The sequence below is a fragment of the Hypomesus nipponensis genome, chromosome 10, assembly GCF_054491055.1.
Source record: "Hypomesus nipponensis isolate SF chromosome 10, ASM5449105v1, whole genome shotgun sequence".
NCBI lineage: Eukaryota > Metazoa > Chordata > Actinopteri > Osmeriformes > Osmeridae > Hypomesus > Hypomesus nipponensis.
Window position 1 is genome coordinate 10,787,497 of NC_140370.1, and position 24,265 is coordinate 10,811,761.

Sequence of the window (24,265 nt, forward strand, 5' to 3'; positions counted from 1 at the left end):
CTGAACCAATATTGAAGTACACTGTCCGATCATATTCAGTATTAGGCTCATGCGTTAAGTAATGCTGATGTTGGCTAGTCCTTCACTCTCAATACATGTGGGAAGGCATCCACAGCTTAGTCATCCACTAGAGGCCTCTTTCCTCTGGGTAAAAGGCAGTAGAATACACAGATAAAGTAGCATATCTGCTCTGTTTTAGCTGATATTTAATTATTTGTCTACAAAGTCACGTAGTCTTTTGGTCATCACATGACTCTTGGTAAGAGCACACACACACACACACACACACAATGACACTAGCCATAATGGGGTAATTATCCTCTCTCTCAAATCAGTTCCTCTGATTGCAATTTGCATTTGCAATTAGCCTTCCCTCTGCCAGTGCTCTGAAGCATGAGGAGAGTCGAAACAAACACACACGTGCACGCACGGACACAAACGCTGTTTTTTGGTGACAAAATCAATTTGTCACGACAGACGTGATCTTTTTTTCCTTCAGGATTCTGTTCATTGTTATGTCAAACTCATTTCTGTATGTAAGTTTTGGTGGCAGTAACTACAGTATACGGCTCTGTGACAGAGATATAGATTCCTGGACATTGCGATGTCACAACAACAAAACACCCCTCGTATTCCCTCCCCTGATGTGTTTCTATTCACAGTATCAAAATGGATTCTGGCATGTGATTTAGTGAAAGGTAGTCTCTGGCACCTTACCATAGCTACCATCAAGCACACACACAAGCCCACTACCATACGCAGGCTACAGGGTGGTTCAGTGGAGTGTGAAATGATTCTGTTATCATGTCGTCTGTCTCAAATATATTTTCCCACCAACCGTCTGTGGCAGGTGTGCGTGTGTGACCGCTGAGTTATATCCATCTGCCTAACGTACTGGGCATCAAGGTGGCAATATGTTTTTGGAGGGGCATTTCAACACTGGTCAATAGAAGTCTTCTGTTTTGGATTCCAGTTTGCTATGTCTTTGTTTTTGTCATTTTATCATGGCATTCAAAGACACTAAACACCATTCCACCCAGCCCCTTCACTGTGTCTCACTCTTTCAGGGTTTTTAAACACTCTATACCTCCCTTATTCAAGTGAGCACACACACATACACACACATACACGCACACACACATGCATGGTTCAGCTTGCATGAGAGGTATCCCAAAGGAGCATTTTGTCTCAGCATTAAGGGCCAGTGCCTTGGGTAATTGCCGTGTGTGTGTTTGTGTGTGTGGGAGAGAGAGAGAGAGAGAGAGAGAGAGAGAGAGAGAGAGAGAGAGAGAGAGAGAGAGAGAGAGAGAGAGAGAGAGAGAAAGAGGGGGGATAGAGAGAGGGAGGATAGAAAGAGAGAGAAACCTACTTACTTCTTGTTTGTTTACAACATATTATTTGGGGCATGTTGCCACCCCAGTTGAGTAGGACACTCCTTGCCTGACTGGGTGGTTGTCTGGCAGGCAGTAAGGCCAGAGATGCAGACCCAACTGTCATTCAAGCATCCATTCAATATTCTTCTGTGCATTAAGTCTGTTTCACCCCAAATAATTTGCAATACTGTCAATCAAATGTGTTTACCTCAGTCTGTTTAAGCAAGCTAGGCATGTTTCAACTTACCGAGTCCTTCCTCCACAGTCAATTATTAACAAAAATCTAGAGAGACAGCGGGTACTTGACCAGTTTACTAGGGCAAGATATGGCAGGACCTTGCCGAGCGGTGAGGTGAGACCAAGTTGACCTAGATAATCTCTCCCTCTATCATAGAGGAAGATTGAGTCTGTCTCTCTCTCCCTCAGTTTATTTCCTTGTGCGATACACATAGTTACAAGTAACTGCGTAAACGCACAAATACTGTTGAAGGTACTTCTAATTTATAGATAAAATGCGATCGGTTAAATGACAGCAAGAAAGGGTCTGAATAAGATAATGGGGGACTAGGCTGAAGGCGAGCTTTACTGAACAGCGGAGGGGGTTCGTTGTCATGGAGACGCAAGTTTGTGTCTTCTCATTTTGTGTGCAGCTTGTTGATTGGTTATAGCTTAGCCACAACAACTAGGTGGTCTAACTATTTTGTCGGTCGGAAAGATAAAGGAATATAGTAAATCGTAAGAATCGTGTAAATATTTGCAGTAAAGATTATTGGTTGCAAACCAACTCTGTCGGCAAATCTCTAGTTGCACACATGAGCAGGTGAGCGTACTAGAACTAGCTAGCATTAAACGTGTCTTTCTAGCTAGCTACGAACTTGTTACAAAGTAGCATTAACTATTTATCGAGTCGTTCTAGTGACAGAATAACGGTAAATAGCTGTAGCAATTGCCATACATGCTACATCAACGTTTCATGTAAAGATGCAACAATGTTAGTCCAGTATTGGAATTGAAGGGAAGCAGTGGGGTTTGTATTTGTGGTATTCGGAGGCCCCAGTTATAATACCATAGCCTAAATGTCTGCTTACGTCACTGCACTCTTCAGATTAGAATGTGTGGGGAGGTCCTCAAAGCAAACACAACATGAACAGGTAAACTCTGATGTCTTTCAACATTTCTTAAACTTTCTCAAATTGCTTAGAGCTGAACATTATGTGTGTGTGTATATATATATATATATATATATATATATATATATATATATATATACATACATACATATATATATTTTTTTGTTCGTAATATTTGTTTAATGTTCACTATACACTGTATGATACACCTGCCAATAGGAAACTTTACAGATGTCCCTTGCATTCATTGAGCCCCCCGGGCCACAAGGTATAGTCTTCTGTTCCTCTTGGCATAATCACCCTTTGATTTTGACAGTGCTGCACAATGACGGAGCTGTCTTGAATTTTGCCAAACAGATCATGTGACTGCAGTTCCAGAGACTGTTGGAGAAAAGCCCCCCACTGATTATCCTCGGTGAGACACTTATATTTTTTGTTTTTCAGATCTTAGTTTTTATATTAATATTCTAACCAGTCAAAGTTCACATGGTTTGTCAGTTGCTGGAGAATAGTGAATACACTTCTGAAAACCAATATGTCTTAACAGAAGGAGCCAACCTGTCACTGCTGTAACACATTCTATAAAGGTGGGTAACAATGCACTTAAAAGGATTATTTTGCCAACGTAGTGACGATCATAGTTGACATAGGGAATACAGTAAAAGTCATTTGTGGCTCTTTGTACCAAGATTCCTTGTATTTCCTACAAATCTGCCATTGCTGTTTCAGAACGGTCCACCAGTGGCACGGACCGTGTTGTCTGCAGGAGGTGAGAGTTAGCTTTCACTTTGTACACACATTGATGTGCCTGATGTCTATATTCGGAGATCTTTTTTCGTGTATCTTTCATAGAGCCAACTCCAGAGAAATCCAGGGAGAGCAGATCAGGGTCAGTACCAAAGTGGTATCTGGACTGTAGCCTATACGTGTTTTCACTGTGTAGTCTACAGCAGTAAGAGCTCTAAATATCAACTACATCCAGTGTCTTAACATCACTGATGATTCCAGAATAGGGAAAAATGCAGGAGTCACTGTATTCTCCAATCAAGTCTCTAACAGGAATGATAACAGCAGCCCAAAGCAGTCAAAATCACAGACAACAGGTATGGTGATTATGTAACAGGACACATAATAGAATACTATAATTGTTCTATATAGTAGTACACAGAACTGCACACATGTTGAGGATGTTACTGTTGGTAGTGAAAATGATGATTGTCTTGGGTTGTGATGCAGGAAAAGAGATTTGTGCCCCGCCATCACCCGCAGTGCTCATCCCTTCCCTGGAGTCAGAGGAAGAGGAAGACTGCACTGAGGAAGAGGAGCAGGATGAAGGGTACCAAGCTCCACTTGAACTGATGGCTGAGGTAAACCTACTATTCCATGACGCAATTTGTCGGCTATAAATAACTTGAATTTGCAAACTACTGGGCCAAATGTATCAGTGATTTTTTTAGTACATAGACAGACAGTTATGTGAGTGATTTGGTATCTGTGTTTGTTGGTAGTTTCTCAAGTCTGTGATGGAGAAAGACTACCTTCTGGCCAAGAAACTGTGTCAGATGAGTATGTGTTTGATACTTTGGGATTTTTTTCTCCTTGTCTCTCCGACACCACAGTGTGCATTCCGTTCATGAGACTCTCCTTGCTTGTTTTTCTAGTTCTTATCTATGAACCAGAGAACCCAGAGGCCACACAGTTCCTCCTGCTGATCCAGGACAAGTTGCTGACAGGTGAGAGAGTTCCACACATACTCAGAACAAAACTTCTGAGACAAAAATGTTATTAAATCATGCTGAGTGGTTACGGGCTGTGACCTGGGGGTTGTTCCTTTAGAGCAAGCAGCAGATCCGAGTGAGGAAGAGGATGATGATTCTAACTCCAGTGATGAAGATGACTCAGAGGACTCGGGGAGTGAAGAGGAGTCAGCTCAGAGCACAGGCAGCTCTTCCTCCTCCACATCTTCCTCCTCATCCTCATCAGAGGAGGAAGAGGAGAAAGAACAAGAAGATGAGAACCAGGGGAGGAGACACAAACCATGCCCACCTTCTCACCTAGCCCCTTAGTCATCACCAGTTGCCATGCTACCCAGTTAGTCTAGTCTTGGAGTTGGAGTCTTGACTCTCCTTCTCTTAACATGAGCATTTTTTCCTCTCACTCAGCTCATAATGTGTGGTTTAGGGCTCCAGTGAGCTGTGTGCAACACTTCAGTATATCCTCATTATTCTGTCACTAAAACGCATTGGCTCTTCAGTCTGTAAATAAACTCCACTATCCTGATACCTCTGGCCTCTTGAGTACTATTATATCATGGAAAGTTTCTGTTGAATTTAGGATGCAATCCGTGCATAAAGATAAACTAAAGGGATATCACCATCGTGCTATGTAACTGCTATACACAATTTTCTATTAATCAATGAATGGTACCCACGTAACATGCCCCAGCAATCTCTTCCACGTCACACATGCGTGGTTTCTGTCGTCACCTGAGCATCCAAAAGACACACCATGTCTCCAGATTGACTTTGGGATGAAAATGTATGACACATTTATTGACGTAGGCCCGAGGCTATATTGGTGTTTCTAAACACTTATTTGAGAATAGATCTCCAGTCTTTTCCAGATTACATCGACTCGTCTGAATGTCAGAATAATTATACGCAAATAAATTGTATGCATTTTCAAAGGTTTTGGTGTTAAATGGATTAGACGTCTCGATTCTCTTCAAACGGTAGGGTACAGCTTCATATGCTGTATAAATTGACATATAAATGAAGCTGTCGCGTAAGGGAACAAATTGAAGTTTGGGTGAGACTTTGGAAACGTGCTACTTACCTTATTTCATAAAATCAGTTGAATCCTGATTCTGCCATTCCAAATAGTCAATGTTAAGCTAATTCGATAAGTAGCTTACACCTGTAGAATCGTTGTGTCATCTTATAAACAGTGAGCGGGACCCGTAAATTGTTGAATTTTGCCATTTTTTTCTTTTTTTTTGGTGCTAAATATATTGGACCCTGACTGTCACGAGCAGTGAGGGTACGCTTCATTTCGCGTCATAGAGAGGTAATGCTGCGACTCACGCTTGTTTGCACGCATAGCGGATAACAGGACCATTGGAGCGCTCAAATAAAAAAAATAAAACACTTGAAGGAAAAAAAAGGTCACTCGCGCGTCGGTGGATGGAATTTTACGCGCTCTATTGGTATTCCTCTGTCGTTGCTCTGGACTGTTTCGCGTCGAGCGTTGGTGGATGCAGAACTGAAGTCTAATATTTGGTACATTCTACAGTTACCCCACTCTGGACACAACAACCTGTGCACCCTAACGGTAAGGAAACAAATGTTTTACATTGCAGTCGTGACCGTTTGGTCCAAACTCACTCATGTTTCAAAATCACTTGATACTTTTTGTTATTATTATGCAAAAGCTGCCGCATTAAGCGTGTCCACAGTTTATCTTGGCTTTTTAAAAGCCTGTTGGAGTATTAATGTAGGAAGAAATAATGAAATGACCTGTGGCTCAGCCTAATTACAGTAATTGCCGTAAGTTTATCGCTGAGGAGACGTTTAGATTGATGTAACTTGTTAATATTGTTATTGGTTAAATATGTCAGGATTCATTCATTAGTTTGATGAATGTTTCTTATTCAAGACAGTGACAGTTGTTTGAATATCTTAAATGATTAGTATATATTCTGATATATTTTAGGCTTATATTCCTACAGGAATATGCGTCGTATATTATCACCAACCTCTTTAGAGTATTCTGTTCACTTCTGAGAAATGCTTCTTTTAAGAAATGCTTAAGCTTTGATGAATGTTTATGAAGACATCCCCGCGATTTTATGAAACTGTAAAACAGTTTACAGTCTGGTGTGCAGCTCGAGTGTTCATAGTCCTACAAAGATCAGAGATTTAAAAATATAAAAATGTTTACTCCTGTTTACATCCAATTTACGTAAAAAGGCTCAAAAGATTAGGCAGATATAATTTTCCTGTAACCATTTGTGCCCATCAATTCTGTCAGAATTGAATAAGTACAGCACAATTAAATGCACGGGATGTCATCTCAAAAAGCACATTGGCTAGTGACCGGGATCTGGCTGCGAGCCTGAGTGTGTGTGGTATTGCACGAGACAAATTGTCCCCAAACTGTGCTGCCACTGCTTCATCTCTCCGGCAAAATTCGCCTGTCGATTGACGTCCGAGAATAAATTGTTCCAATCGGTGAGGCAGATTACAGCATTAAACGATGCATCATTGTCTATTGCCTCATCACCTTTATAGTCTGGCAAAGGCTAACCTTAAAATGTAGGCCATTGATTCTAGACAGACTTACCCATGATAAAGGCAATTTAAACTATTTCTCAGGAAATGGTATCGTTAGAGGTGATACTATTATTAATCTGATATACATTATTGATGTGCTTTTCAGGGGCAACACTAACTCTCGGCCGTTTGTTTTCAGTAACCGGATAGATATTTCCCGTTAAGGATCAGATAGCAGTCCCGGAGCGCGCGGGAATAAAAGAAGACTAATGGCCACGTCCGAACCGACAACCACCGGCGGGGACCAAGACCCCAACTCAGCCAATTTAAGACCTCCATCTACAAGTAGGCTACCCTCCCTTACCAAGTCTCCTTTCCCTCCCTCTCTGGCGGTTAAAAATGGTCTATCACCCAGGCCATTTACTTGTGTGTGCCGTCGTTAATCATTCGGGTTAAAAACAGAGCTATCACAGCTGCCTGACGCTGTCTAATGGATCAGCAGCGCGCTCTGAGAAACGCACCTCCTGCCACATAGACCTCCACTGTAGCGAGGAGAAACGGCGTACTGAAGCAGACATCTGAGAGTAGACTATTAGCCTACAATTAATGTAGGAAATGTTTTAAAATACTAATTTGTTTGGACACAACGTTTAAGTAAAAGCCTGCAACAAAGAAAGTATGTCTCCTTGTTCTTATTTTATATTGGCTTAGTTTAAAATCTTCTGACTTGATTTGATAGCCTATCTACGCTGCCTGAGCCAACAATTATTTTATTTTTACAATTTACGTTTTTCAGTGGTCGTTTTTATTGATGTCATGGGTTTAAAAAAATAAACCTCCATTTGGCCTAATTTGATGTCAGTATTCAATGCCATCTATATATGCAAAGCAACAAAAAAGGTTACTATCCAATTTACTCGTAAAGTGGCTCTCATTGCAATGAGAACCATCACACCAGCACAATTACGAAGGACAAAAGCGGGTTATTGTATCTTCTCGGGCCTGCAGACAAGGTTGTCTTTTGTGTTCAGCGAGGATCCGTAAAATACCAGCAGGTGAGGTTGGAAGCAACGTTCGAGACCAGGTGGACGGGTGGGGGCACAATGCTGCTATATACCATATTTTGGTCAGTGGTGGATAATGGCCTGCTGCGGCATTAGCATTCTCTTGATTCGAATTACAGTTTATTTTATTTTTATCCCCCAATCGTATATCCGCAGGCTCTGAAGATAATGGTGAAGAAAAATAGTATACAACTAAAGGCCCCAACGTTAGACTGTTCTAGGCTACAATGGCCTAAATAAATGTGCAGTATCATTATTTGGGAATAATTTCAGTGTCCATGTGACATCTTTTTGAATGTTTTTGTCTGAGTTTGATCATGCTTTTGGATGATATAATTATCTCTGTGACACGCTCCATCTCACTCCTGCAGAGTGAGGCGGCTTGAGTTGTCCTAGCCTTCAGCCTATTGGTAAAAGTCTACTCGAGTCCCGGCTTGAGCGATATCTTGAGTTTATCAGATCAGATTTACCCCTGAATCATACAATAATGTATATAAAATATATTTTTTTGCTCCATTTGTTCACTGTAGCCTTGCCTCTGTCCGTTTTCCATTGTTTTCTGATTCTGCTGTCTTCTCTCTGATGCTATTGCACTTTTGCTCGTGCTTGATTGTGTTACGTTCACTGCATAAGATTACTAGCTGCGTGTGTGTGTGTGTGTGTGTGTGTGTGTGCGAGACAGAGAGAGAGAGAGAGAGAGAGAGAGAGAGAGAGAGAGAGAGAGAGAGAGAGAGAGAGAGAGAGAGAGAGAGAACGAACGAGGTGGGAGGAAAAAGAGTCGCACTTCTGTTTTTGTGTTAAACCTGTCCGGCCGGCCAGACATTGCCAGTCACATACTGTGTTTCACCCAATTAATTTCCGCCGTCTTCCACGAGCTCATTTCACGGGTGTTAATTCCAAACCTCCCCTTGGCCGGGTGTGTGCCAGCGTGTATTAGCCGTGCGACCCTCTGATGGCTTATATTGATTGGACTGGACTCGTAACCGTTCGAATGGCGAGGAAACCTGTATGCCCCAATAAAAAAAGTCACACACCCGGCAAAGAGACCGCTTTTGCATTTCACTGGGCTGCCAGTTTGCCTCATATGCCTTCGCTCGACAATACCATCCAGCGCTTTAGTACTTTCACCCCAATCAAGCTATTGCATTGGCATAATCCGATAAGCGTTGTTGTACACTCAGCATCTCCCCAAAAATTCTGTTTTAGCCTATGACGCGTGGATGCACGGATGTACTCGGAAACTGGGGATGAAGATATGTGGTAAGTGTTAGGCCCATTCAAATCATTTCATAACAGATACAAATCTGTCACCAGTCGCCTTAGTTAACAACCTTTCGCCTTAGTTCAACTATACAAGATTTCAAAATGTCTAAGGTAACCTACTTTTTAGACACAAGAAAATTACTCTACGTCTTCTTTGGCTGCATGCTTTGTGATAGTAGCCTATCAGCTTAAGGGACGTCCATGACTGTCACTCGATGTTCTCATCTTCCGAAGGTCAGTAGCGATTAGCCCTAGGGCTCGAAAGGCGCGACAGAGACCCCCTGGAGACCTGCACTGTCCCTACAATCTCACCACTTAATATCATAACATTGTGGAATATGGGAAAAACAATGGGGTATAACTAACAAGTTGAGCAGACGTTTTCCGTTACAAAACTATTATCTAGATAGATCGATTTAAAGCTTCTATCATGTATATAATTGTTCTTTTAAATTCAATGCCTGTATCATGGCTTTTATATCCTTATATATTGGACAAGGGGTTGCCTATAACTGATTTAAATGACGTTGATAGGACGTGGAACAGAGTACTTTGGTTTGGTAATGGTTTGGTAAAAGAAAAGTGTGTACGATATATTTGTGCAATATTGCAAGATAAAGCCAAAATAACTAATTGGTCGATTTTAAATGGAAAATAAATTAATTGATAAACAATCAGGCATTTGTGCGATTTTTTGATAGTGCTTTATTCTACAATTCCATTAGGCTTGCTATGTACAAATCGATACCTTGGCTATTTCGTTTCGTTGGTGTATCTGGTGTGGGCTTTACGGAAATTTATAGCCAAGGCCTAGAAAGATTTAAGCAAACAACAAAATATATTGAATATTGTTGCTGGTCGAGACAAACCGAAATCAGAAGACATCTGACTTCATGAAATCCCTTGGCAAAATCAGGAGACCCTTAGGCCGCTTTGGGCCTATATCGGCAGGGCACCTTTCACTCATGCGTGAATGTTCGTGAGGACAGAAGATAATCATCGCTGGATTTATTTGGGTGTTTATTTTCTGTCGCATGAATTAGTTGGATACTGTTGGGGCGGGGCAGGGCAATGGACATAACACACGCACACGCGCGCGCGGGCACACACACACACCAGTACTCGTTATTAAATTGATCCAAAAAGTTACCCACTCATAGGGATAGTCTGGGAGAGTGGATGTGGTTAAATTGCTTTGGATGGTCAAACTGGAACATTCATTTCATCTGCACTACATTGGAAAACGTTTAGGTGCAAACCATTGCACTCAGTAATTGTGGTGATGGGCAGTAATAACCGTTCTTGCCCCCCTTCTAACGACCCTCAATGTAACACCCCAGGATTCCTACAGAAGAACAACAGCCTTGACGAAAAGGGGAGGCTTGCAGGCCAGAAGAACCTTCTTTCCTGTGACAACAGTGACCGGGATGCGCGCTTTCGCCGCACAGAGACCGACTTTTCCAATCTGTTCGCGAGAGGTAAGAATTTATTTGATATACTATACCATCCTTTGGTTTCAAAGAAGCAGACCAACAAGATTCAAGTTAAATTAATGGTAAAATAATCTGTCTCTTCTCTCTGTCAATATAATCAAATGCGTAAGATAAAATGTCTATGATAGGCCTAACCGAGTTTAAACCTTTCCCTTTTCCTAAAACCTTTTTTCAAACAAAAACAGCTGACACTTTGATTTAATTCCTTTGAACACATATTTTTTACGGTCTGCTTCCAACAGATTTACTGCCAGCCAAAAATGGAGAGGAGCCCACCATGCAGTTCATGTTGGAAGTGGTCGACATTCTCACCAACTACGTCCGGAAGACGTTTGACCGCTCCACCAAGGTCCTGGATTTCCACCACCCACACCAGCTCCTCGAGGGCATGGAAGGCTTTAACCTTGAGCTCTCTGACCAGCCAGAGTCGCTTGAGCAGATTCTCGTTGACTGCCGGGACACTCTTAAGTATGGCGTGCGAACAGGTAGGCCAAAAAACAATATATACTGAACGTAAAAATCGGAACAATAAAGTATAATCACCGGTGATCATTTGATCAAGCATATTGATTAACTTTTAAATGAGGGCATACAGGCCCTCATCCAGTTTTACAGATGTTAATGAAGTATTTGATGTTAATTTTTAAGGAATTCGTTTTGAATAATTGCCCAATTATTTTCAATGCAGGCTATAGCCTGTGATATCCTATTTTTGTTTTGGTGTTTGGGCCGAATTGTGTGGATTTTAGATAACTTTACTACAAAACAGCTAAAGCTTACCTTTAAACTCCTGAGCAATTTTATATGGTGTTCATTGTTCTCAGCTCTACATCCCATCTCAATAACGGACTGTGTAACCGGTGATTCGGTTGACAGCTTTCTCTCCTTCCCTCTTATTAAAGCAAGTATCGCCTGAGGGGATGCAAGCTTGCGCGCGCTGTTACAAGCTGTTAGGAACGACAACATTCAAACTGTCCCTTGGGTTTATTTCCTACAGTAGGACTATATCAGGTTGCAACCATATACCTGTAGCTTAATTCACTGGTCATTTAGAAACATTAAGTGAGAATAAACTACTGTCACAGTATTTATTGAGCGCCGCAGCTTTGCTTGGCTAGATTGTGGAACTATCCGTGGTGCTGAAATATCCACCAACAGAACAGAAGCACTCGCCTGCTTCATGTCAGTAAAAAAAAAAAAAAATCCATGTTTTACGTATACAACGCTCTTGGAACGTTCCTAAGAAGCTCTTAGCTTTAAGAGATTCTTAACGAATCTGGGAAACCCAGCCAATATCAATGGATATTGTTCCTGTAGTTTACAGGAATTGTTATCATTTTCAAAGGAGGGAGAGCATGTCATTATTGTGGCTACTTCTGATAATAAAAGACTGCAATCTCACAACCTCTCTCTCTCTTTCTCTCTACCCCCACCAGGCCACCCACGGTTCTTTAACCAGTTGTCCACAGGGCTTGACATCATTGGTCTGGCTGGAGAATGGCTAACCTCTACTGCTAACACCAACATGTAAGTGATTGGGGCTGTTGTGTTTTATGGAATGTTTCCCATGTTTGTGAAATGGGTTGTGATTGGGGGATTTCTTATTTGAGACAATAATAGAATCAATCATTAGTTCTACTTTGGTCTGGCTCCTTCAAAGTGTTCCCTACGCAAGGGTCAAGATGGCTGCCAAGGGCAGTTATGTACATTTGTATGGACTGGTCACAACTTGTAGTGTACAAAGACAGAGGCTGTATTGAACAGCAGGCCTGGATACTGTACATGCACACCACCAGAAAGTGTAGCCGCAGGGCCGGTTAGATTGCATATTGATCAGAGCTCACAGTTACATGATAGAGGGCATAACCCCCCCCCCCCCCGCCCCAGACACACAGTCACACATCACAGTTTCACAGTTGTAACAAGTGCTAGATATTGCTTGACTACGTAAGTTAGTATACACACAAGAGACAGGTTACACAAGGACAATAGATTAACAGAGAGCAGACAGGATAATTCATTTTATTCGAAGAGCAGATTGATTTTGAACAGGCATATTGACAGTCAGACCTTCCTGGAGTTAAAACATACTTGCAAAACATTGAATGTCAGACTTGATTCGTCTTTGACTTTAACCCCCCTAGAAAACTAAATGCTGGGATGAAAAATCCTCACGAAACCACACACACACACACACACATATACACACCAGCCTTGCCTGTCCCAGATACAGCAGATAGGGTTCCACCCCATTGACTGCAGGCTCATTGTGAGCTGGTCTTAGCAGATAGGCCAGCTGGGCCCCACACTGACACACAATGGCCGACGGCAAAACTGAGGAGCCTGTCATACCGTGGCCCTGGCTGCTGCAGCTCCCTGCAGATCTCTCATTCCCCATCTATTGTCCCTGTGGACACAGACCGAGTCAATGGTCCTCAGATTCTCAAGGGGGAGGTGGGGGCCAGGGGTTGGCTAGTCTCACACAGACACATTAACACATGCACGCACGCACGCTTGCTTGCTCACACACCCACACACACACACACACACACACACACACACACATACACACACACACACACACACACAGTGCCCTTGATGATCATAATAAGGGCATTTAGGGGCCTGTCCTGTGGGAGAGGCAGGTGACTGAAGGGAAATTTTCACCCTGAAAAGACCAATGATTGGCTCTGATTGTGATAATGATCTCCATTATTGTCATTACAGCATGAAATGACAGTGCGAGAGGTCAGGAACATGAAAAGATGCTCTGGTTCTATTGAAGCCAGAACCCAGTTTAAGGCAAATAAGACGGTAGAACAAGGACTTGATGTATTCTACTCAGTGTGATTTGTGGGGAATATGAGGCATACTGGATTTTCCATATGTCATCTTTGAGCATTAGATTGGATCATTAGTCCTAAAATGTGGTATTTTATGTTGCACTTTCCTGTCTCATGCCATGGATATGTGTTCAATGTTCTCTTTTTCATGTTTTATTCCTTTATCTCCCCCTTTCTCCCCCTCCCATTCTGCATCCTTTCTACTGTATTTTCATCCTCCATTTGATCTATTTCTCCTTTTCTTTTTCAACCCATTTTCTTTCTGTCACTTGCTTCTCCCATCGCACTATGAGCTTTTCCTCTTCTCTCCACCTCAACCTACACTCCCTTCATCTCCTGAGCTGGAAACAGAGCGTCCTGTAAAGTAGACCTGGATAGAGGGAGGACAGAAGAGAGAAAGAACTGGGGGAGGACTATGCTAGTTGTGGAGGGGTGTGTGTGTGTGGGGGGGGGGGGTCTGGGGGGGAGCGTGATGGAGGTTGTATAACTGTCCTTATTAGACACTGGGTGTAGCAGAGGTGTACAGGCGGGTGGTCTACTGGGAGGGAGGTGCTGAGAAGGGGGTGGGGTGAATAGCGGGGTAGGAGAGCGAGGCAAAAGTGGGTAAGCTAGCAAGCATTCGAGCTAGCATTACAGCTGGTGACTATATACCTTTACTGGAGTCTTGGCATTAAACAGGGCTTTCTGCAAACAATAGCAATTTTAAAGCAAAGTGTTATTTATTTAGGTAGGGGGCAATAGAATGGTGCTCTAAATTGCTTCAGCCTTTTAGTGAAATTACAAAATCATTCAATTAAAGAAAAAAATGTACTCCCTAACCCCCCCCCCCCCCCCCCATTTACCATCCTCTGGCTTCTTTTCATTCCCTCCATTTTCTGATGCAGGGAACCATAGCAATTCTTATCTCTCTTTAGCATGCCCTCCTGTGCACACACACCCACACACACGTCAGCCATCAAATCAGAACACTCCATTCAGACTGACTGAAATGACAGATACCCATCAGAGCTTTGTGTGCTTTTAATTAAACCGATGACTGAAGTTTTAAAAGATTTAAATATGAATGTCTGTTTTATATCTCATATGAGACCGTTTTTAATTAGCTTAACTCATTGTCCGCCAGGGCTATATCGTTTGTGTAGTGACAACCAGACTTGACTAAAGGATGTTGGAAATGAGAATTAAATACAATTATACACATTGTCTTTGTTTTTGATAATGGAGCGGCCCGTTATTAATTCATGCATTTAACAGTGATCATTACATGGGCTGATGTTGTGAATGGATGTATTGGTCAGTCACTGACCTGATGATCTGCCTGGCAGGTTCACCTATGAGATTGCTCCAGTGTTTGTATTGATGGAGCAGTTGACTCTCAAGAAGATGATAGAGATGGTTGGCTGGCCCTCAGGGGAAGGGGACGGCATATTCTCACCAGGTCAGTGTTGTGTGTGTGTGTGTGTGTGTGTACTGTATTACATCAAGGTCTCCCAGCCATTCTGCCAGTGCCATCCAGGGTGTCGACCTTCCCCCTTGTCTCCACAGGGGGTGCCATCTCCAACATGTACAGTGTGATGATCGCTCGCTACAAGTACTATCCAGAGGTGAAGACTAAGGGCATGTCTGTGGCCCCCCGCCTGGTGCTCTTCACGTCAGAACATGTAGGTGACGGGACACACACTCACACACTCATAATGACTGTGCCGATGGAAGCTTTTTAGAAAAATGCTCAACTGTCCATGTTCCAATACAGTAAATTAACTTGAATCATGTTCATATGTCGATTATATGTACTTTTTTATGCCAGATGTAAATTGTAAGGTGTATTTCATTCCCTGCAGAGCCATTACTCTATCAAGAAGGCAGGAGCAGCTCTTGGCTTTGGTTCTGAGAACGTCATCTTACTGAGCACGGATGAAAGGTGCATTCATGCAGCCCATTCAATACTCAAGATAACTGTAATTAAAAGACAGTGTACAAATAATCACATCCTTTCTCCGTCTTTCTAACAGGGGAAGGGTCATCCCAGCAGATCTAGAGGCTAAGATCCTTGATGCCAAGCAGAAGGTCTGTATTCATCCTCTTTGGTCCCCCTCTCTGTTTCTTTCTTTCTCTTTCTGCATCTCCCTCCTCTCTCCCTCTCTGTTTCTTTCTTTCTCTTTCTGCATCTCCCTCCTCTCTCCCTCTCTGTTTCTCACATGTGTTCTCTTTACTGCAGGGCTATGTCCCACTGTTTGTGAACGCGACAGCCGGTTCTACTGTGTATGGCGCGTTTGACCCCATCAACGAGATTGCTGACATCTGTCAGAAATACAACTTGTGGCTCCATGTTGATGTGAGTAGAGTGTGTAGTCGGTGTGTGTGTGGTGCTGGTGGTAAGCACACTGTGGTGCTGGTGGTAAGCACACTGTGGTGCTGGTGGTAAGCACACTGTGGTGCTGGTGGTAAGCACACTGTGGTGCTGGTGGTAAGCACACTGTGGTGCTGGTGGTAAGCACACTGTGGTGCTGGTGGTAAGCACACTGTGGTGCTAAACACGCTAACCCTAACCCTAAGTGTGTGTTCCTAACGGTGTGCTCCTGTCTCTGCAGGGGGCATGGGGAGGTGGGCTGTTGATGTCCAGGAAACATCGGCATAAGCTTAGCGGTGTAGAGAGGTATGTACACTCACACACACACTACACACATGCACAACATACCTACTGTAGTTATGTGCTTTTGTGCAATCAAATCCATTTGTTTTTGCAGGGCAAACTCAGTCACCTGGAACCCTCACAAGATGATGGGTGTCCCCCTACAGTGTTCAGCCATCTTAGTCAGAGAGAAGGTGAGTAAACACATGCACTCACACACTTACAGACACACACATGCACTCACACACTTACAGACACACACATGCACTCACACACTTACAGACACACACATGCACTCACACACTTACAGACACACACATGCACTCACACACTTACAGACACACACATGCACGCACACACTTACAGACACACACATGCACTCACACACTTACAGACACACACATGCACGCACACACCTACAGACACACACATGCACGCACACACTTACAGACACACACATGCACTCACACACTTACAGACACACACATGCACGCACACACTTACAGACACACACATGCACTCACACACACTTTCTTTAACATTGTACTGTATGAATGTCTTCTGCAGGGCATTCTGGAGGGCTGTAACTCCATGTGTGCAGGCTACCTCTTCCAGCCAGACAAACAGTATGATGTCACCTATGACACAGGGGACAAGGCCATTCAATGCGGCCGCCACGTCGACATCTTCAAGTTCTGGCTCATGTGGAAGGCCAAGGTAAGCTTTTTACCACACACAGACACACACACACACACACACACAGCTAAAATCCACAATTCGTAATACTTAAAACTCAGCCACATTCTGCTGGTCCCACAGGGCACAATAGGGTTTGAGCAACACATTGACAGGTGCTTGGAGCTGTCTGAGTACCTTTACAACAAGATCAGGAACAGGGAGGGATACGAGATGGTGTTTGAAGGAGTGGTGAGTGGCTGTCTTCCTTTCCCTGCCTCCTTCCATTCTGCCTTTGCATACACTGTACACTATCTCCAGGAGATATTGAAGTGTGTGTGTTCACTCTCCCCATAGCCCCAGCACACAAATGTGTGCTTCTGGTACATTCCACCCAGCCTGCGAGGCATGCCCCCCAGTGAGGAGCGACGAGAGAAACTCCACGGGGTGAGACACTTGTCAATCCGTTAACCAACCAAAAACGTGTCATTCTGCCTCTTTGACTATTTATTTTAAGAGCATTGTTTGTATATAACTATATAATACCATAATGCTTATAAAATTGTCTATAAAATGAAAATTTTATAGACAATGAAAATTATGCAAATAAAACGACCCCTCTATTTTAGGTGGCGCCCAAGATCAAGGCGATGATGATGGAGTCAGGGACAACCATGGTGGGCTACCAGCCTCAGGGAAAGAAGGTCAACTTCTTCCGTATGGTCGTCTCCAACCCTGCCGCCACCCAATCAGACATCGACTTCCTTATCGACGAGATTGAGAGGCTAGGGAACGACCTGTAGACAGAAGCCAAATCACTGCAGCCCTAGTGGCTGAAGGTCATTCTCTGGCTATCTCCTAGGCCTTCTCCAGAGGTGTCAAATGTTCACTGTGTTGCAGACTGAACCGTGCATACCTGATAACATTAAAAATAGATAGAGCACATTCTAAGCCACATTTCTGTCTGTACACCTGAAGGATTTTACCTCCTCACCACCATGACCTCAGCTCTGAGAGAGCTCCTTGATCTGTGTTCTCTCCTAAACAATTCTTCACTGAGAAGGATAGGAAAACCATAACCTGAATAGATACTCTGACTAGCTTGTTACTAGCGTGTTATAAACATGTGTGCAGTAGCGTCCTGTGTTGTGTGTGTGTGCGTTTCCTGTCTCCCAAGGGTCATCATTTTAACAGTAGGAACCCCCTAAGTACCAGTTAAGATAAAGAAAGAAGTGTGTGTGTGTGTGTGTGTGCCTGTGTGTCTCTGTGTGAATGATCATTTAAGATGATGAAAGCACAGATTATAATGTATCATTTGTGATGATTTGCGTATGTACTATGTGTACTAGAAGAAAACAGTATTATGCATTGGTGCTCAATTGTGTATATATATATAAATGCACCAACTCATCTCCCATCTCCCAACACTAACCCCTGACTGTAATGCGTGTTTAATGGAGAAAGTGTACGTGTGTGTGGAACTGTGTTGTTGTTTTTTGTGATGTATTCCAGCACTGTGTTTTCAGAGCTAACAACAATCGAACAACGTGTGTGTGTAAGAGTGAAACGGTCTCTAGAAACCAATTGGACTTTGGTGAGTTATGCTTTTAAATACTTCACTTAATTTAAAGAAGCAAACTAGATCTGACCTCTAATTTATTTGGTGAATGCAACTGTCAAATTTCCCAAACACACATATGTTGGCTATGACTTAAATATATATATAAACTTTTCTTTACATACTTAAAATAAGAATAATTTATTTATTGCATTTAAAGAGTCAGATATTTAATTGTAATGTATCTTTTTTCATTGTAGACATGTATATATGTTATCAATGTAATGTGTTAAGTGTGTTTAACACTTAAAAAATATTTTGTGATTTGTCAGCCAAAGAAAGAGAATTTAAACACGAAGCAATCCACAAACCTTAATTTAAAACAACTATAAATACAAGATCATATTTGAGATGCATCTCAAATGTTATTTATCCTTAATCCTAGTGCAATCTGTGCAGTGTCTCTTGTGAAGGGGGTCTTTCAGACTGAATGTTTAGAGGGGATCCGATTGACAGTTCAATGAGATTATAATCTCATTTAAACAATCTGGCAATCCAGCCAGTCCTTTGTTTAGTGAGAAGCACAGGGCTGTTAAGGCTCTGTGTTGGAATGTACTTCCCCCTAGTGGCTGGAGGAAAGGATTGTTTTAGATACATTTTATTCTTGATATATTCAGTGTAATATATTTATTGTATCATGCACTGTTACTATTCAGGAACTCACAAAAAATTATACAAGGTACAAAAAAAGTTTAATCTATTCTAATTGATGATGTTTGCACAATATTCTTCTGTTCTCCATTGTAAATGTGTGTGTATTGCAGTAAAGAAACAGATGTATTAAATGTATTTATGGTATCTAGGGACCACATATGTAAACTGCACAACGACATAAATAATATGTATGATAATATACTTACTATATGTGACCAATAACTGATTAATGTAACCAACTCGTGTAGCCATCAGCAAAAAGATTCATCCTATGGAGGTTTCAGCAGGCACTTTAATTCGCATACAATGTCTCTAATCTCTAATAAAGTCTATAAAAGAAGTCTATTAAGAAATTGAGTTTGCCTGTTACTTGAGTTCATTGTTATCTTCTCATTCCTGGATGTATCTCGCTCATACCCTACACATACACACGCACCAACGCACACACACGTGCACACGCACACGCACACACGTATGTATGGACATTTTAGACCCGGTGAAGTTGGCCCCAACCCAACCCAAAACGTCGGAAAGATAGTGGGGATTAATTGCTATTCAATGCATTTTCCCAAAAACCTAGACCCAAGATTATTCCTAATGTTAACCATAACTCTAACCTTAACCCAAGATTTCACCAAGAAACCTAACCCTAAAACTATGCCTAATCCCAACATGTAAAGGTACAAGAGATAAGAATTTCTTCAGTCAAAATAAAAGAAAAATGTCCATTATTTATGATTATGAGGTCCCAAACACTTATGCAATGTATTGTAAACAAGAAGCTTTTCAATCAAAAGACCAGGACAGAAATAGAGGGGAAAGTAACTTCTGATCTACGACCGTATGTTCTCTAAATCAAGAGAAGCATTTTATTTCAGTCAAACCACAGATCTAATATTTTGAGACAAACTCACGACATTCCTGTTTCCGGGAATTAGTGCCACGTCGTAACAACACTGCGCTCTGCGCTCCGCTGTTTCGTTTGGGCTGGCGACGTGGAGCTGGCAAACTAAACGGAGAAAGCGATACAGCTAGCTGGCTATCTGGACAAAATTGGACGAAAACGTCGTGAACCGGGGTTGTCATGGGGGGATCACAAAGTGTCGAGATACCAGGAGGAGGGTCCGAAGGCTACCATGTTCTTCGGGTGAGTATTAGTGCTAATTATGATCATATATTTGTGAGATACTACTGTAGCTAGCTGTGACATTAGCTAGTTTGGCTCTATCTAGCTCTTGCTACAGTAGTAGTGAGTAGTGCTGCCACTGGAAATAGCTAACTGCTATGATGATCACGAACAATGCTAGGCTAACTACGCTGGACAGTACACTCCATCTGTATTGCAAGGAATATAGCAAGCTACTATTACAGTAGCTAGCTATGGAAAGAGGCTGTGCATGGATCTGCTCTGTGGCCTAACTGTGTGTACGCTCGGCAAATTTTGAGTTAGCTAGCTAGACTAGCTATTTCTGAGCGAACACTACGTACGATAACCAATGCATTGTGTTGCTAGTTTTAATCATTTGTATCGACCGGCTTTTGCATGTTGCAGAATGTACAATTGGAGGTGTTTATAAATGAAAAAGTACTTACACAGGCTTTCTTACAACTGCAGACAGTCGGGGTAACTAGCTAGCAAGCGTGACTAGCTAGGTAGTCTTGCCTGAGTTTGCGTTACCACTACTAGTACTAGCTAGCTACCACCACCAGTACTGCTGCCGGGCTAGTCTGTCACCGTACTGTGGGCCATATCAATACTCACTGTTGCCAGAGAGGAATAACGTTATGAATTCAAGCTCGTGGTAGGTAGTTAGATCAGTGGTGTACACAATTAATTTCCGTATGTACAATCGTCCAATTTAGCTTAATAGCTATTTTACTGTTCAAAGCCTATTTACCGATCTGTGATGATGGTACTTCGCTGGTTAAAGTCTGTCCTCCATGCAGGTCCAAGAGAATTCGCCTGGACACAGAGCAGGGCTCGAGCCCTTCTTTGACTTCATCGTCTCCATCAACGACACTAGACTGGTAAGCATTAGGCTGTATGGAAAGTGAAATGGGTAATCTGATGTCATTGTGGCTTTCTAAATAAAATAAATGTTCTGCAACAACGTTTGGTATGACAGCTTGCCTCACTTCAGTTAGCGGTAACTAAAGATCTGATGACCAAAGCTTTTGCCTTCACCTGTTCTGTGTCAGGTCATTGTGAAAACGTTTACAGTGTTTCATAAGTTTGCACATGTTCTCCAGAACAAAGATAATGACACACTGAAGGACCTGCTGAAGGCCAGTGTTGAGAAGCCAGTCAGGATGTTGGTCTATTCCTCCAAGACCCTGGAGTTGAGGGAGTCCACCGTTACCCCTAGCAACATGTGGGGAGGCCAAGGTCTGCTGGGCGTCTCCATTCGCTTCTGCAGCTTCGAAGGAGCCAATGAGAATGTCTGGCATGTGCTGGTGAGTACTTCAGTCATTGATAATGTGAATGTATTTGTCGGTAGATAATGCCTATGTGACGGAGATGTCTTTCATCTGAGAGTTCTCTAAGAATGGCCTCCTTCTCTGTCGTATCAGGAGGTGGAGCCTAACTCTCCCGCAGCTCTGGCCGGTCTGCGGCCGCACACTGATTACATCATAGGAGCCGACACGGTCATGAATGAGGTGAAACAAGTATTCAACAAACAAGTGAAACTTTTTTTAAAGGGAAAAAGTATTCCTTAGATCCCTTAATCCATCTTCTCTTCTCTCTTTCAGTCAGAGGACCTGTTCTCTCTGATAGAGACCCATGAGGGTAAAGGCTTGAAGCTCTATGTGTACAACACTGATACAGACAATTGCAGAGAGGTGGTCATCACACCCAACAGTGCTTGGGCAGGGGAGGGCAGGTATTTACACATGCGCGCACACACACACAAATTCCCACGCACAACCCATCACCCATACCTGACCCATGTCTTTCTTGCTGCAGTCTGGGATGTGGAATTGGGTACGGATATCTGCACAGGATTCCCACCAGGCCGTTCGAGGAAGGGAAGAAGATCAGCTTCCCTGGTCATCTTCCCAGTGAGCCAGTCAGCCCGCAGAAGGATGGATTCACTGAGGTCTGTCCACCCTCAACACACATCCTGTCAGCCACTGTGTAAATTCAACATTCTGGAATGATTTGTCCACATGTTTCGTTAGAACAGATATTAGCTGTCTGATAGCTTGTCTTTTGTGTTTTTGGTGCCCACTTTTAATGGAAACCCTCCATTATTGCATACGAGTCACAGCATGTGTCAAGCTGTGGTAATGGGGTTCATGAATGTTTTTAACAACCTCTCTTTTTGCCTCAGGTTCAGCTGTCTGCTGTAACACCTCCTCCTGCAGTACCCACGGGCCTGGAAGATACTCTTTCTGGCCTGTCAATCAGTTCAGCTCCGTCCACCATTCCAAGTGAGCTTCAGACAGGTATCGCATTTCTCCAGTATAAATAGTTGTCTGTTAAATCACAATGATACCAAATATATGATCATTTGTCTTTTTAGAATGCTGACCTGTCTATCTCTATTCTCTCTGTCAGGTCTCCCCACCATTCCCCTGCTGACCACATCCACCAGCCCCTCCCTCAACCCCCTAACCCCATTGAACCCTGCATCGACTACCTTCAACCCTGCCACCACGCTACCAGGTGGAGGCTTCATACAGTCATATGTCACTCTTCATGTCATGTGGCAGTCTTTAAACTGGGGGGGGGGTCATCCTAGTACTGTTGACAGCTCATCCTCATTATAGTCCTGTGGGAAGATTGTTAAATGTCCCTCTTCCTGTTTCTTGTTGTCAGGTCTGATGCATCTCCCAGGTGGCCTGCCCCCCCTGCCTAACCTCCCCAACCTCAACTTCACGCTACCAGACCTCAGCACCATGTCACTAGCTGGCATCGGTGGGTTACCCCCACCTGGAACTACAGGTAAGCACACAGCGAGAATCTGACAGTAGAGCCACAGTGATTTATATTTGGTGGTTTGCTGAGAGAGATTTGTATATGGGATCTGAGAGTTGTTTCTCTTCCCCTTCAGCTTTCCCTCCGCTGGGCCCACTCCCACCCTTGAACCTGCCTAGTCTGGCTCCTCTGCCCACCCTGCCTGGCCTGGCCCCTCTGCCCACCCTGCCTACCGTACTGCCTTCCCATCTCCCTCTCCTGCCACAGGGGGTAGCCTTCACCCCGTCAGCTGTCACACTACCCTCAGCAGCAGCCGCCTCAGTTCCCAAACCTGATTCCACAGTTACTGTAACAGCGCCCTCTAGTGACCTCAGTGCAGAGGTCAGCCACCACACCCCCACAGAGCCAGCGGTGGCCTCAGAAACAGTTCCCACGGATACCACGGAGTCACCGGCCACCACGGAAACGACAGCAGCGTCCTCGTAACACAGGAAGGAAGTACACACTATACATACAGTTGTATCCCTCTGTGTTTTTCCTCTGGGTTTTCTGTTTGACTCCTCCTCTCTCATATTTATTTAGCCAGGATGGACACAGGGCAGGTCTACTCAAGAGGCAATGGGGTCATCCGACATGCGGCACAGTTTGAGTTTCTTACTGAGTAATTTTATAACTATAGCTGAAGATAGCCTATTGTCCCACTCAGCGGATAGGCTAGGTGGTCTTCATCATGTGACTGACTACTGTCTGGGTCCTACACACTTTGCCAACACAGAGAGGGGATGAGAATAAGATGAAATAGGGGCTTTTCTTTCATCAAAACATTTTTTTCTTGTGCTTTACCATTTTATTTTATAACACCTACCTACTTGTAGTAGATCATAACCATTAGATTATCTTAGACCTTCCAATGTTAATTTTGCTCAATGGCTTTATGATTGTTTCTATTATGAACGAATCTGCATTGTTTTGCACCACATTTGTGTTATGAAATGATTAGGCATGTTTGTCCCCGTTGTATGTCTATGCACCATAATTCTGAACCAACTTCAAACACCTTTCTCTGCCGTGTGGGAATGGTGGTCAGTAGATGACCACGCTACAGAGGACAAAACTACACAATGGTGACTCGATTATAGTCTTAGGTGATGGCATTAAAGATGGCAAGTTGAGAGTTGTGGCTGGGTTCTTGAGGGCTAGACAGTCAAATATTGTCATTCATGACTGAAACGGAAGACTGATACCGTAGGCCTACAGCCACAAGATGTCGCTGTGTAACAACCGTCTCTTAACATGTACCAGCAATAAAATCAATGGAATTTTACCTTAT

The 24,265-nt window shown here is 43.1% G+C and overlaps 3 protein-coding genes across 4 annotated transcripts; all 3 read left to right on the forward strand.

Annotated features, from left to right (window-relative positions):
• Positions 1–2,124: 2,124 nt before the first annotated feature.
• Positions 2,125–4,778, forward strand: erich2 (glutamate-rich 2). The gene is made up of 12 exons (XM_084706659.1): positions 2,125–2,193; positions 2,479–2,524; positions 2,723–2,771; positions 2,861–2,918; positions 3,051–3,090; positions 3,233–3,272; positions 3,356–3,392; positions 3,512–3,606; positions 3,740–3,870; positions 4,012–4,069; positions 4,165–4,236; positions 4,340–4,778. Exons 1-12 carry the CDS (start codon positions 2,186–2,188, stop codon positions 4,567–4,569), a joined length of 864 nt encoding a protein of 287 aa, XP_084562785.1. The 5' UTR covers positions 2,125–2,185; the 3' UTR covers positions 4,570–4,778.
• Positions 4,779–5,692: 914 nt separating this feature from the next.
• gad1b (glutamate decarboxylase 1b) lies at positions 5,693–17,640 on the forward strand. Its single transcript, XM_084706658.1, has 17 exons — positions 5,693–5,833; positions 6,974–7,119; positions 9,045–9,098; positions 10,442–10,579; positions 10,837–11,079; positions 12,031–12,121; positions 14,763–14,875; positions 14,983–15,098; positions 15,279–15,358; positions 15,450–15,504; positions 15,656–15,772; positions 16,029–16,093; positions 16,185–16,263; positions 16,637–16,786; positions 16,889–16,996; positions 17,102–17,191; positions 17,374–17,640. The coding sequence occupies exons 2-17, from the start codon at positions 7,044–7,046 to the stop codon at positions 17,545–17,547; spliced, it is 1,749 nt and encodes a 582-aa protein (XP_084562784.1). The 5' UTR covers positions 5,693–5,833; positions 6,974–7,043; the 3' UTR covers positions 17,548–17,640.
• A 2,311-nt stretch (positions 17,641–19,951) lies between these two features.
• Positions 19,952–24,264, forward strand: gorasp2 (golgi reassembly stacking protein 2). 2 transcript variants are annotated; one of them, XM_084706937.1, is made up of 10 exons: positions 19,952–20,163; positions 20,964–21,044; positions 21,267–21,470; positions 21,588–21,674; positions 21,768–21,898; positions 21,982–22,114; positions 22,349–22,463; positions 22,576–22,683; positions 22,837–22,962; positions 23,072–24,264. In XM_084706937.1, exons 1-10 carry the CDS (start codon positions 20,101–20,103, stop codon positions 23,419–23,421), a joined length of 1,398 nt encoding a protein of 465 aa, XP_084563063.1. In that variant the 5' UTR covers positions 19,952–20,100; the 3' UTR covers positions 23,422–24,264. The 2 variants fall into 2 exon arrangements, with proteins under 2 accessions (XP_084563063.1, XP_084563065.1); XM_084706939.1 differs by having other exon boundaries at positions 22,349–22,448.
• The last annotated feature ends 1 nt before the right edge of the window (position 24,265 follows it).